This window comes from Paralichthys olivaceus, chromosome 3, assembly GCF_024713975.1.
Source record: "Paralichthys olivaceus isolate ysfri-2021 chromosome 3, ASM2471397v2, whole genome shotgun sequence".
In the NCBI taxonomy this organism is placed as follows: domain Eukaryota; kingdom Metazoa; phylum Chordata; class Actinopteri; order Pleuronectiformes; family Paralichthyidae; genus Paralichthys; species Paralichthys olivaceus.
Window position 1 is genome coordinate 25,022,332 of NC_091095.1, and position 14,699 is coordinate 25,037,030.

Genomic DNA, 14,699 nt, shown 5'->3' on the forward strand with positions numbered 1-14,699 from the left:
TTCAAAGTTTATCCAATCACATCTTTTGGAATAAAGCCGCTTGTTACATGAGTCCTGAGCTCCATCAAATCTGCTTTTCACTTTTACTGTAAGATGAAGACCAAACTCAGGTTGAATGTGGGAACTGTTTGAGAAATTTCTACTATGATCACCTCTGCATGTTGATTTTCTTCATAGCAGTGACAGTTTTACTCACAATATACAATTTCGGTGCCACGATTATTGTCAGAGGAAATATCACGGTTTCAATGTTTTCACAATTATTTATACTATAGAAGGAAAAATACACACAACACACAATATATAGCGAATAATATAACTAATGAACTAAAATATGTATTATTATTATCAATAATATCCAGCTAGTTTATATAGTGTAATGTTTGGCTATTTAAAAGTAATTTATGTAAGCTATTTTATTTAGCTGCCTTATAATGGAAGGTTGGTCAGTGAATTTGTGATCCCTGTCTTCATAAGCAGTCTAGCTGCATGTGACTTTTATTGTGAAGGGTCACTGATGGAAGTTGTTCTGTTTATGGGGCAAAGTTTTTCAGTGGCTCGCACAGACAAAACGGGACAAATGATGTGACTTGCGAGAGGCAGGACACCATAGTTAGATATCGTAGTTTTTACGATTCTTACAGTTATAAAATCTTGACGTTATAAAATCGTGACGTTATCAAACCGCGGTTATCGGTAAAATCGGTTAATCGCGACATCCCTACTCAGATGTATCACTGACTTCTGTGCAGAGGTGGACAGTGACAGTCTAATGTTAACTATTTATGAACTTGATATTCTGTCTGACTCAGATATCCAGATGGACCAGCTGTGAGCCTGCAGCAGCTTTAAGTGAACAGCTCTTTTTTCATGCAGTGACCACATGTGAGAACCCTGTGTGATTTTAAACCTGGGAGCTCAGTCAGCAGATGAGGTCAGCTGATGCTTATATTACATAGACTTCCTTTAGTCAAAGATTTTACACAGAATATAAAACTGAATTAAAGTTAATTTCCTTGATTACCACTCTTGCCTTCACCAACAAGTGCACTTTAAGTCTACATACGTATGTACATACTTTACAACCATGAAATATAATAAATGATTCTTATATAAAAAGGATTGAAATACTCCAGTAAAACAGCACGTCTCACTTGCATGGGCCAGGGATGTTTACCAGAACTCTGACGTACAGGGCCAGTAACTCAAATTCACCCTGAGGTTATCAGCTCACTAGCACAGTGGGTTTGAGACACAAAGGAACAACACTGCAGAGTTACTGGCAGCAGGAACAAAAAGGAGGAGGAGTTCAGGACCACAGCTCCCAGTGCGACCAGCACAAACACCAGTAGGCAGAAGACAAAATGCTGCTGCTCTGAATCATTTAGCAGGATAATGTTGTGGAGCTTTGTATTCTTCCAGCAGAAAGTAGTCAGTATTTATATATGTGTGAGTGTGTGTAAGGGGGGGGGGGGGGGGGGGTGTCTTATTACAGAACAGATCAAATAAAGGAAGAAATTAAATATGTCTCTTTTCTGCTGCAGTGTCCTGTTCAAAGTAAAATCTCCTCCCTTCTCTCTACAGCTCTCTATTACCCTGTGGTTACAGAGTGTGAAGGTGTAAAATACAGACTACAATGTAATGCGATACAAACAGAGTAGCAGTAAATACCCACTACCTGACAATATACAGTATAACACAGATACTTGCTCGTGACTTCACTCAGTTATACAATCTTTTAGAGACAGCAGCTACTTTGCTGTGGAAGTTGTGGACTGTAAAAAAAAAAAATGTTCAAGTCAATTAATGTCACCTCTGTATACAGTGAGTGAGGAGTGAGGGTGTGACCCTGGGTGGGATTTGGTGGGTCAGTCAACCATAAAGCAACGCAAATGCTCGCCAGTACAATTACACACTTTCTTATGAACAAATCTTAGAGTTGTGGAAAAAAGCTTGACAGAGACATGGTATCCTCTGTGCAGATTAAGACTAATACCGTATCATTTTTCCACCTTGGTTCGGACCAAATGAGGCCAACTACAACCTCATGGTCATGTAAGAAGATGTGTGCGTGTTTCTACTAAGTCTGGTAATAACACAAGCACGAGATGTGCATGCATGTTCCAAAAAGAAGTAGCAGAACCACTGAAATACCAGATCACAGTTTCTGATGACTGCTGTCTGAACTGATTCTCTCTCAAGTTGTCAGGGGGTCTAAACTCCATGGCAACAGAGTGATGGTGTCAACACCACACCCCCTGTCTACACACACATACACGTTAATACAACACACACACCTTGGTTAACACTTTTCTTCATCTTTCAGCTCTAAATTTAAAGGGCATTAGCAGCAGGCTCTCACACGCTGTCGTTGCTGATGTTCAAACACTCAACATGTGGGAATTCACCTCATCAAAAACACTGCAGCATTTACAGTGGAGTCCAAAATCATTGAATGTTAAAGGTTCAGTGTGTAGAATTTAGTGGTGAATTTGCATGTTACATCAAAAAAACCTGTGGAAGCCTTCAATTTTTTATGAAAACTCAAAAGGTGTTTAGTTTGTCCAGTCTGGACGACTGTAAAAAACATGGCGGCCTCCGTAGAGAGGACCCGCTCCTGATGTAAATATAAAGGATTTAAATATAAAGGGGTAAAGAAACAACAATTTGTACAATCAGATGAAACAGACTAAAGTTAGAACATTGCTAGGATCATTTATATTCAATTTCTGCCAATAGATCCCTTTCACCTAAATCTTACACACTGGACATTTTAATATGGTGACAGTTTTTACTTTTAATGCATTTAGGTATATAAATGTAGGCCTATACGAAATTAAATGTACTGCAAAAATAAATCTGTATTGTATTCTCCGAGTGGGCGCTGTCTCAGCCACACAATACTGACTTCCAACTGCATCTGAAATGAATGGCAATGTGGTAAAAGTAGGTAACATGGAGTAACAAGCCACAATGGGTTTCATAAGGGATCAGCTGAGGAGCACACAGTCAGAGAAGGAGAAGGCCTTAAGCATAACCTAGAAAAACTAAATATGATAGCCATAGCACAGTGTAATGATGTTCACTCAGCATAAACAGTCAACCAATAGAAAGGGAAAGTGTCTCCAGGCAATAAACTATTGATTCTAATAGGTCAAAGATCTAAGGTCAAAGTCAAGAAATATAGTTTCCGATAAGACTGTTTTTTCAAGATATCTATAAGGAGACAATCTAAATCTTCCATTTATCAGAAAATGATTCCCTATCAAAGGATGTCATATAATAAGTGGAGAAGTCATAATGAGGTCAGAAAATATTGTTGTGCATTATTCAAAAATGCTTTTTTCCAGGTATCTCTGTGTCGTAAAGACGTATAGACACGACCTAAAGCTCACATTGATCAAAAAGCATTTCAGGAACAAACGGTAGAAATGATGTCATCATGACGTCACTATGAAGTCAGAAAATGATGTCATGGGATGTCAAAAATGCATTTTCCAAGGTAACTCTATCATATATGACTCTAGATATGACTTAAATTATGTCACTTTGAAATCAGAAAAATTACAAATCATATAGCGTAGATAGGAATGCACATTCTGACAAAATCTACATTTTAATCAGATTGACCGATCATTCTTCATCATATGTATAAATTATGTCATGATGACATAATGAAATGGCTTTTATTACATTATAAAAAACGTACCTTTGCCTGATTTGAGTAAATACAGCAACATTTCCACATTTGACAACTTGGTACTATGAGCTCAACACACTGAAAGATAACATTCTACCTCCTAAGCTAAATATCAGTTACAGGATACAACAAACACAGCCCCCTCCCATATATTTAAATAAGTATATATAAAGTGCATACTTTAAATAACTGAAACATAATATCTGCAGCCACTCTAATCCACATTATCTAGAGCATCGCTGCTGCTGCAAAACATCACCCTACAGATGCTAGTGTGTTGTTTATGTGATTCGTTTTTATTTATTTATATATTACTCTATTTTTGGTAAGGGTGTTGATTTTATTTGTACGTTTCATACCCCATGATGCATTTTTTGTGTGTTTTTTTCTATATGTTTAGGTTAGCACTCCAAAACAAAAGGTAATTACTTTTGTTGTTATGGCAATTAAGTATTATGACTATGATTTAAAGAAAAACTTTAAGGATGAATTTACACAAAAAAATAAAGATACATTTGAAAGAACAATTGTCTCTCGGAAAAGGCTCCACATAACAATGAACAGACTAAAGTAGCCATATAAAGTAAAATCTTAAATCTTAAGTAAATTTAATCCCTTAACCAGCAGGCTGTGACGGAAAAGTCTGTTAAAATGGAAAAATGGCACCAGGCTCACGGAGAGAAGTGTGGCTGGCAGCAGACGTGTGTGTGTGTGTGTGTGTGTGTGTGTGTGTGTGTGTGTGTGTGTGTGTGTGTGTGTGTGTGTGTGTGTGTGTGTGTGTGTGTGTGTGGCTGTGTACTCCTGACCGACAGTCTGCTGTCTAAGCACATGCAGCTCATACACAGTGTGTGTGTGTGTATAGCCACAATGATTGTTTACACTGTAAATCTGCAGTTATAACTCCTCAACTGGTTTTGAGGAGTGTAACAGATGAGATAGCAAATAAACAAAGTTAGAGTATGTGACAAAGTAAAACCAAACATCTTCACTTGTCTGTGAAGCTTTAAAGTGTGAGAGAACGTTACCTATAACGTGTTTGGCACGCATCATCGTAACACCTCTCTGGCTCGAACACACACACACAGGCGTCAATGTAAATCCCTCCAGAAAAAGCAGTAATCCAGTTAAATGACAGTAATCTCATGGTGTAGGAATCCAGCGAGGGCAACGCAGTACTGACGGCTGCTTCTTCTTCATCCCCATCAACAATCTCCTCATCAAGTCGGGCGGTTTCTGAAGCTTAAGCTTGTTGCTTTTGTTGTTGTCTGTTTTTCTCTCTATCTTTTCTTGCATTTCACACACAAGAGGACTCAAACAGCTGAAGCAGAGCCCCACTCTCTGTGTGTTATAGTTGTTACATGGATCTGTGGTCAGTTTTTCCAGCTGCAGTGAAACAGCCCAGAAAACAGCCTATGAGAAAGGGCAGGGTGTGCATGCATGTGAAGGAAGAGATGGAGGGGAGGGAGGGAGGGAGAGAGAGAGAGAACTACAGAGCCGGGCTGTGTGTGTGTCTGTGTGTGTGTGTCATAGTGTCTGTTATGTCTATGTGTTTGTATTGCTTTGATGAGGTCCTTGTTGAACTGCCAAATGTGAACAGTCTGTAGAGGTAACTTTATAGACCAGATGGTTCCCTGAAGAGCAACTTAAAGGTACAGTGTGTAGAATTTTGGGATATTTAATGTTGAAATTTCATGTTGCAGCTGAACACCCCTCACCTCACCCTCTCCTTCCAAACATGAAAAAGAACCTGCGGTAGACTTTAGTTTTCATAAAAACTCAAAAGGTGTTTAGTTTGTTCAGTCTGGACTAATGTAAAAGACATGGCGGCCTCCGTAGAGACGGCCCCCTCCATGTAAATATAAAGTATTTGAATATAAAGGACCTTTTCTGGGGTAAAGAAAACTACAATTCATACAATTTAGATGAAACAAACTAGTGAAAACATCATGAGGATTATTCTACATTCAATTTCTGCCAATTTATCCCTTTCACCTAAATCTTACACACTGGACCTTTAAAGCTACAATACTTTTTGCTCATTTAAACAAAATGTCACTAGCAATTTTCAAACGTAAAGAAATCTGTCATTTTAATCAATGTAATCATCTGTTTGATTCCGTCTCCGTCAGTGGTGATCCCTTCAGTAAAGGTTGTATAGCTGTTTTCAGATAAGAACACCTCAGAATGTCCACACAGTTGGGTCTGGACTTTCTGCGGAGCTTGCTTTGCACACATGAAGAACACAGCAGGAGATTCTCTGCTTAGACGCCTTTCACAAAAACACACAAATCTCTGGAGCATTCAGGTGAGGGGTGGTGCAGCAGGAAGTAATATATCAATTCTGTTGTGGAGATCACGTGTTTTTGTTTACATCAGATCAACACAGGTGTCGGATCCCATGCTGTGTTCTCACATGAGCTCATTCGGACATTCTCCAGAGTTTTTACTCTGAAACATATATAAATTACTTTTATATTTATATGTTTTGAGTGATGTTTCTATCTTTTAACTTTTTAGAACTAGGTGGTTTTAAATGACATATTTTAAATGGATGGAGGATTTTAGCTGTCAAACATCTGGATCTTAAGTTCTTAGAGAGACATGCTGAGCAAAAAAATTGCAGCAGGTCACAGGTTTACAGCCTCCCAGAGACATCCTGAGTCCACAGAGAAAAAATGTTTTTTTTTACATGAAACTTTATTCAGCTTTTTACTAAAAAATAAAAGGAAAGAACAATTACAGTGCAACATTGATACCTTTGCTCAACCACAGGCCTACAGACTCTATGCCCCTACATATCAGAAAGACAAAACCCCATCAGCTTACACTGTTTCTCTACATTAACAATAGTCTTATCAGCGTGGATCACTAGCTCTACCTTGGCAACAAAGAAATGCCTCATCATATTGTAAAACCTAAACACGCGAGTAAAACCCAAACTGCTTGTTTACAAAAGGCAGGTGTTCAGAGACATGAACCACCTACACAAGAGGCATCAGATTAATGTTATCACACATGTGCACCTTCTGTAAACTCCCTCCTGATCCATTATTATGCATTATGCATACATTAGTATAGGAAAACAGAGGCAGAGGATGAGAAAATGTAACTTAAAAATACATGTACATATAGTTACATGTGTGAGCAAACATACATACATACAAACGCAGACCTGCTGGACACAAACACATACATACTGACACACAGACAACCACACACATTGTTTTCAGTACAATGGCTATGCAGTCATCTCATGTGTTTTGAGAACTACTTCCCACAAGGGCATAAACACGACTGTATTCTCATTCTACATTACTGTGTACTGTACTGTATCGTGCGTGTGTTCATCCCTCTGCCCAGCACAAAAGTTTTCAAAATCAACAACTTTGAGCGAAGGAAGTGTGACTCAGAGCCATAACAGAAGTGAAAAACAGAGAATGTATCAGATTTTGTGCCCATAAATTCCTTTAATTCAACTACAGGAAACTCTGGGGATAACAGATTAGCCTTTAAAAATCTGTTCACACTGGATGACTATAAATTCACTGAATACATTTTCTATTTCCAATGAAGCATTCCTTGTAGGAAGGGGATCAGAGTGAATGGCTGGTGTAACTTGGTAAATGTTAATGGGAAGATGGTGGTTTGGATTAAATGTTGTTAAAGTCAACATTAACTTTTTAATATTAAACCAAAACCACTGAATTTCTCTGAAATGTTTTTAGTTGTCAGGGGAAGTTACATAAGAATATACACTTAAAGGTACAGCGTGTAGAATTTTGTGATATCTAGTGTTGAAGTTGCATGTTGCAGCTGAACACCCCTCACCTCACCCTCTCCTTCCAAACATGAAAAAGAACTTGTGGTAGACTTTAATTGTCATAAAAACTCAAAAGGTGTTTAGTTTGTTCAGTCTGGACTAATGTAAAAAACATGGCGGCCTCTGTAGAGAGGGTCCCCTCGATGTAAATATAAAGTATTTAAATATAAAGGGCCTTTTCTGGGGTAAAGAAAACTACAATTCATACAATTTAGATGAAACAAACTAGTGAAAACATCATGAGGATTATTCTACATTAAATATCTGCCAATAGTTCCCTTTCACCTGAGTCTTACACACTGGACCTTTAAGAGCTTAAGACCCAGTTCACCCACTTTCTTTCCATTTCTTATCTTGCACATAATTTCACAGAAATGCACAATTCCACTTTAATCCAACTGCATGCTGATTTGAAACTGAGAAATAATAAAAAAAGGTATTTTGAGGCTTAGGTCTAAAAACAGCATATAGCATGTCTTTGGGAAATATATCATCATAATTTAAAACACATGTCAAAATGAAAATGTAGTACAAACTAATAGACAGCCTTTAGAGCATAGTTCTCTGTTGTGACAACAGGACATAGTTGGAGTCAATAGAATTATTTTATTAAGTGTATTTACTCAAAATACACAAAACTAGTCATATGCACTGTTGATACATCATAATGGGTATAGTATAGCATAAGGTGCCAACAGCAGCAATTAAGTACAATCATTTAGAATGCCATGTTCAATACCAAACAATATTCCTACAACTTCACATCAATGCTTTTTTTGATTATTGATTGCCTTTGAAAAAAACGGGGGGCAAACTGAATCTGAATGTTGGTTTCAGCTAGTTCCAAGTGGGACCAGGGAAATATTTCTGCAAGGCAAACGAGCTGCTCATTGTTACAGATAAGAGGCTTTGACGTCAGATTTACAGAGATGGAAAATCTTTGGGAGTACACACTGGACAAGGACTAAAACTGAATGGGGTGAGTGTGTGGTGACCAATTGGAGCTAAATAAATTCAGCCTTGCTCATACATCAGGGATTTGTTTTTGGTATTCCTTCTCTTTATTGGTAGGCCAACAGATACCATATTTTCAGCAGGTTTTATTGTAGCATATACTGTATGCAATATTATAGTTCAATTTGATTTGTATCAATAGCTACATGAACAAATGTATTACCAAATATACAAATGAGTACAAACTGGACATCTATGTTGTATGCAATTAAATGTATACAAAACACATGGTATTACCAAGATATGCATATAAGATACACGCAATGATTGTGAACTGCTGAATTAGGGTACTGGCACCTTGTTTGGTCCAATTCCGGCACTCGTTGTTGCTATGCACTATACTAATATGTTACACATTAATGGAATAATGAGGGGTTATGTTTGCTCTCACAGCAGATCAATTGCAGAGTACATGTGGACTATCAGCAGGATCAACAGCAGAAGAATTGCAAATATAGATTTTTAGAAAGGTCTTTCACCAGTCGAGTACTTCAAGAGACAGTAAAATTAAAATAGGTACATGACAGATAAAAGAAAGGAGTGAAATGAAAAAGGTGTACCCATATACCTCAGTGTAAGGTGGCTCCAACATCCACATCGAAATGTGCATCTAGTACGACTTCAGTACACAGGGCAGAAAAACTTGCAGAAAAGCCTGTACTGTAACAGCTCCTATTCACACGGCCAAACAAACCAGGCCACTCCACACTGAACCTTCGGCATACACACTCCCTCAGCTCTTCCCCCCCATGTTCTGCTAATGCCCTGGCAACCGACCCAAACAACCACTATGTGATTGACAACGTGCCTCAGCGATATGCTGTGTTTCCCAGTCACTATCATTAAAAACTGCATACACCAGCAGTATCTGGTACCAACATTTTGCCCCACTGAAAACTGAACACCCCACTGCCGTGTTTGCTTTTCCCATACATCCTGTGTCTTAGATAAGCAATATGTACCCATACATATCCACCCTCCAGTAATTTGGCTTGGTAAAGAAAATGAGACCCATGGTCTCGTAACTTTATAATAAGTAAGAGTTTGCATAAGGCATAACAGAGACCAATGAAAACTGAGTTCAGCACCAAAGATGATGTGAAAGTCCAGGGGGATTTTTCCAGGAGGAAAATGTCTCTGTGCTGCTGAGGAGTTGCAGCTTGACAGCTGTGTTGCTGGACATATGGTTTGTCAGTTATGTGGGTTAAATTAAAATGAAGATGAAATGCTTTGCTTCTGTATTGCGATCTCAGAAAGGGGTTATTCAGTAGCATTAAAAGTGATTTATGTTGGAACATACTGAAATGTTCCAACATAACATTTCAGGCTCTGGGACAGAGGCACCTTTGTAATGTCACAGTATCTGGACAAAGACATACTGTGTTGTACAGTATCCATACTGCACTTTACATTTTGGCATTTTTGGTATGTATGGATATTTCATGTAATGCAAAATATATAAAAATTGTCAAATAGTTGAAGTAAGTGATGATCAAATTGCTATTATTATTTAATTGTATGCCATCAAATGCCTCTGTCTGTGACCTGAGTGTTCACAGCAATGAGACATTCACTTCTCAAATCTGAAATCCATGAATAGAAAGAGAAGTCACAGAGGTCAAGAGACGCTGCACAGTGGACAGCAGAGCAGGCAACTTAAGTCTATTGTATGAGAGAGACACAGACAGATGATGTGCTTCAGCAGAGGAGACAGAGTCTGGCACACAGAACTGGTGCTCTTCATTCCTGGAATGCAGGAAAGGTTATAAATAGATATCAGTGTGCAATCATCTTAATTATCATCTCTGCATTAGGATATGCAGGTAAGGGCAATTGTAGAAGTCAATGAAATCTACAAAAACAAGAAAACTCTCATGTGAATGTCTCCTGGACAGAAAGGTATAAACCTCCATGTCACTGTAAGAGACCTGGAAGTTCAGCCAGGAGTGGTGGTGTTACCATGGTACCATGAGAGCCAAGTCATTTACATGCATACAGTATATGCACATACACACACACATACGGTTCACACATGCATGTATTAGGGAATAGGGATAATAAGGATGACTGTTAGTGTGAAAAATATAAAGGCCTCTTGTCATTCTTCAGCAGACCTAATGTTTCTTGTTAGAGACATGTGACAAGTGCACCCGGAGCCAGCAGGACCTGAACATCTCATGACTTGCAGGCAGGGAGGCCAGGAGCTCAGACTGTACCCACAGCAGGTGCAATACATGTATAAGAGAAATACAAGTCAACTTTATCATTCAGTTTTAGTCTCCCATTGTATAATACAGTAAAATTGTTTTAAAAAACCTACAGACTAGGTTGTGATGAGATGACAGCAGATACAGTACCTGTCCTCATGTTGACATTCCAACCCGTCAGTACTCAATTCTTATAACTAGTATAGAAGTTTCTACAAAAGTTGTCTCCGGGACCATATTTCTTCATGATGACACACACACACACACACACACACACACACACACACACACACACACACACACACACACACACACACACTACCTACTGTTTTAGGACAAGACAAAATGATGAATGTATTTACTATATACTATACTATGTACTCTTGCTATATCAGTCACATAGATTTTTTTCTAAAGACACTAAAACACACATTTGTGTAATCACCAGGATATAACTTAAATCTCAAAGACAAGGATACTTCATGTTCTGAAAGACATCTCCAAATGTGTGCAAAATGTTCATCTTTTTAAAACAAGGAGACATGTCTGTATGTTTAGTAATACATATTGAGATTTATTTGTAAGGTGTGAGGTGTATGTATGCTGAAAGTATTTTTCATTCAGTCATAAAATCAGATCAGTCACTTAATACTCATGTGGATTTGCTTATATTGAAATCCTAGGTCTGAAAGTGCAAAATGAAATGTGTTTATGCATTTATACTAACATTATAAATGAGGCTTTGTTGTGTGAACTGAGATCATCTGTTGCCCAGTAAGAGCTGTTTCTGCTGACGGACTCTCACATGTTCATAGCTCTAACCCCCCAAAGGAAGGCAACGGTGCAGAAAATGCTCGGCCCACTTTACATAAAAACTCTAAACCTCTGTGAGAGAGTCAGATCATGACTCACTAGAGCTCTCTCGCTCTCTCTCTCTTTCTCTGTCTCTCTTTCTGTATCTGTATCTTTCCGCCTCTTTCTCTCTCTTTGTCTGTCTTATTCTTCTCTCTCTCCAGCTGAGGCTCATCCTTTGTCTTGCGCCAGTGGGTTTCAAAAACTCTGCATCTGATTGTCTGAGGTATTTACCTCTGACAAGATGTTTTCTCCCCTGATGATTTGTTGGTTGGGCATTTTTTAACATTTTCACCACTTCTACTAGAGATTAATGCACAGTATGTGCACACTGTAGGTGTGAAGGCAAATGTGTGAGTGAGAGGCTCCAGACGTTCTGTGGAGTCCGCAGTAGGTTTGAAAAGAAAACAAATATCTCAGCATGAAAAAGCACAAGACACTGGTGAAGAGCTTTTGTTGATAATGGCCGACCCCCTGTGCTGTAAACAAAAACATGGGATCTCCACAGCAGAATTAATACAGAACATCCTCCTTTCTACAAAAAGAAAACAAATGTCTCAGGACGAAAAGGCAGAGCCATACATATTGAGGACGCAGACAATCACAATCAAAAGGAGTTTTGTTGATAAGGGCAGACGCTGGTATCATCTCATGCGGTCTCCAGAATGAATACATTACTTCCTGCCTCAGCCTGCTGCACCACCCCTCACCTGAACACTCTGGAGGTTTCTGTGTTGTGAACACGTCGGAGCAGAGAATCTTCTTTTGCGTTGTTAATGTGTGAAAGACAAACTCCAGATAAAGTTCAGAACCGATTCTGCAGACATCTTTCAGAGTTCATATCTGAAAACGGCGTGAGAGTGTGTGAAATGTGGCCTTGGGAGAGTTTTATGTTTCACAACAATGCATAGAAGTTCATATATACATTTTAATATATATATATATATGGTATAAATATTAAAATAATGTATCAGCATTAGCCCGTAAGATACATATTTGTCTTGCCCTAATAATTTCATTAAGGAAGAGCATCAACATGTTTCCACACGCACACACACCGTACAGAGCTTGTGTTATTTTTGGGTGACTGTTCCTCAAGGTCCTGGTGAAGGGGGGTTTCCTATTGGTTCTCAGGAAAAAGGCGTCAGAGCTACAAGACAATCAGAGGATATCTAATGACAGGGTCTGCTGATAACAGGGCCCTCACACACACACTCACACTATTCCAATCCTATTCATTATCACCTCATAACATTTATACTCCTGACAAACATGGGCTTGAAAACAAAAAAAAGACTACAGACACAGATGAATGTCTTATCCCTCAGTGTAAGAACGTGTGTACTTATGTGTGTGTCTTCTTTGTTGTTGTTCTCACCATAAAACTAAGCATGTAAAAGCAGGGATTTCCCATTAGTGAACAGACACGTTGACCTAGGATATGACATTTTCAGCAAATGTAACTCAGACACAAGATAAGACAGCATTTGCTGGGGAGTATTTTTAGGATTAATCTGTATTTGATGCTATGGTAGGTATTTCCAGTAGCAGGACAGACAGTGTCCCATACGAGGAAAGTCAAACTTATCTACGTGTGTGTTCATTGTGAGGAAGGAGTGTGATGTGTTTTTAATAGTACTTGTACAACAATGTATCTGTGTGATATATCTGGTCAAGACACACAGACAAACAGTGATAGAGCTTTAATCCAATTTTCAAACGTATTTATATAACCAATTCCCTGAGGGAATCCCCACCCCTACCCCCCTCTACCCCCTCAGCTCCTACCAGCTGCTCTGGAGCGTTGGTGTCCCAGTCCGTTTAAGTGAAGAACAGATTGCCTGCTGCTCCTCCTAATACCCTCTTTTCTGTCTGTCCCAAAACAGTGTGGAACTGTGTCGGGCATCAAGAGTTTACAAGAGCAAATTTAAGATCTTCAATGAAATGGCTCTACGCTAAAGCTCTTTTGTTGCTGCAATACAGACCGCGATTAAAAACTATTCATGATCCTTAAGGTATTTGATATGTCAATGCTAAAGCATATTTTCAAGTAAAAGTAGACACAAAATACTTCAAATACACCCCAATGGAAGCTGTAAGGATGATTTCCTGTTATTAATCATGATATGTTGCATTTCTGTTGTAAAGATGTGGTGAGGTGCTTTTCACTCATTGGGGTTCAATTTCTGCAAAACACGGAGTAAAATTAAACTTGGCTAATGAAAGCTAACAAACACACTGTCGAACACATATAAACAGTGGTTCATAGTGAAGGTGTGGTTAGATTGGTAACAAAAGGGTTGGAAATGATGAAACAGCAGATTATGTTGGTTGTTTATACACAACTAATATAATGCTGAGCGGGTCGTTCCTGTAAAGTCTGTGAACTGTCCAGATGTGAAACACAATAGTGTGCAGAAGTAAAAAAAAAATGGGCCACAGTATTCACATTCCTTTTCAGGGGATAATGATATATTATCGAGGTGGGTGCACTTCCAGACACGCGAAAGGATCACAACACACTTACTAAAACTTGTACAATGTGGAGTCTGTGGCTTTGAGAGGCCTTGTGCTATTAACTTCAACAGAAAACAAAACTGGTGCACCATAGGCTTTGAATATGTCTTCGGCAACCCAGTCTCATATCAAAGCGTGTAATAGCTACGATGGTCCACTAAGCAAAACGTAGGCATCTCAAAATTTGACAGGCCAAATTGGCCACATTTTTGTCTCCCATTGTTTTGCATTGGCCTGTGTCCATGTCACGTGACTCTCAAGTTCCCGTCTGCGAAAAACGAAAACCTAGCCGTCATTCCTTGTATTTTCAGATAAAAATGTCATTTTATAACATAGTTTTTGCATTAAAATGCATTTTGATAACATTTCTAGCAAGAATTGTGCCCTTTACTTTCACAATCTTCATCCAGTTCATGCTTATGGCCTGTATTTTATTAGTTATCATGGATATTTTTTCGGAACACGCCAGAAAATTGTAGAACTGTAACGTTTTTATCCTCGCTAGAGGATAGAGTTGCTATGGACTCTGCGATCCCGAAAACCACGTAGTTGCGTGTTGTTTGAATCATCGTCCATGCGTTGTGTCATT

The 14,699-nt window shown here is 38.7% G+C and overlaps 1 protein-coding gene across 15 annotated transcripts in view; it reads right to left on the reverse strand.

Moving 5' to 3' along the window:
• Nucleotides 1–14,699, reverse strand: part of mcf2l2 (MCF.2 cell line derived transforming sequence-like 2) — a 122,518-nt gene that overhangs the window by 92,267 nt on the left and 15,552 nt on the right. Inside the window, exon 1 of one of the 15 annotated variants that reach the window (XM_069522564.1) lies at nucleotides 4,726–4,899. The exons of the other annotated variants lie outside the window; for them this stretch is intronic. Within the exon in view, the coding sequence (XP_069378665.1) occupies nucleotides 4,726–4,750 (25 nt within the window). The 5' untranslated portion in view covers nucleotides 4,751–4,899. Of the gene's footprint in view, nucleotides 1–4,725; nucleotides 4,900–14,699 lie in introns of those variants that run through there. 15 annotated transcript variants of the gene reach the window in all.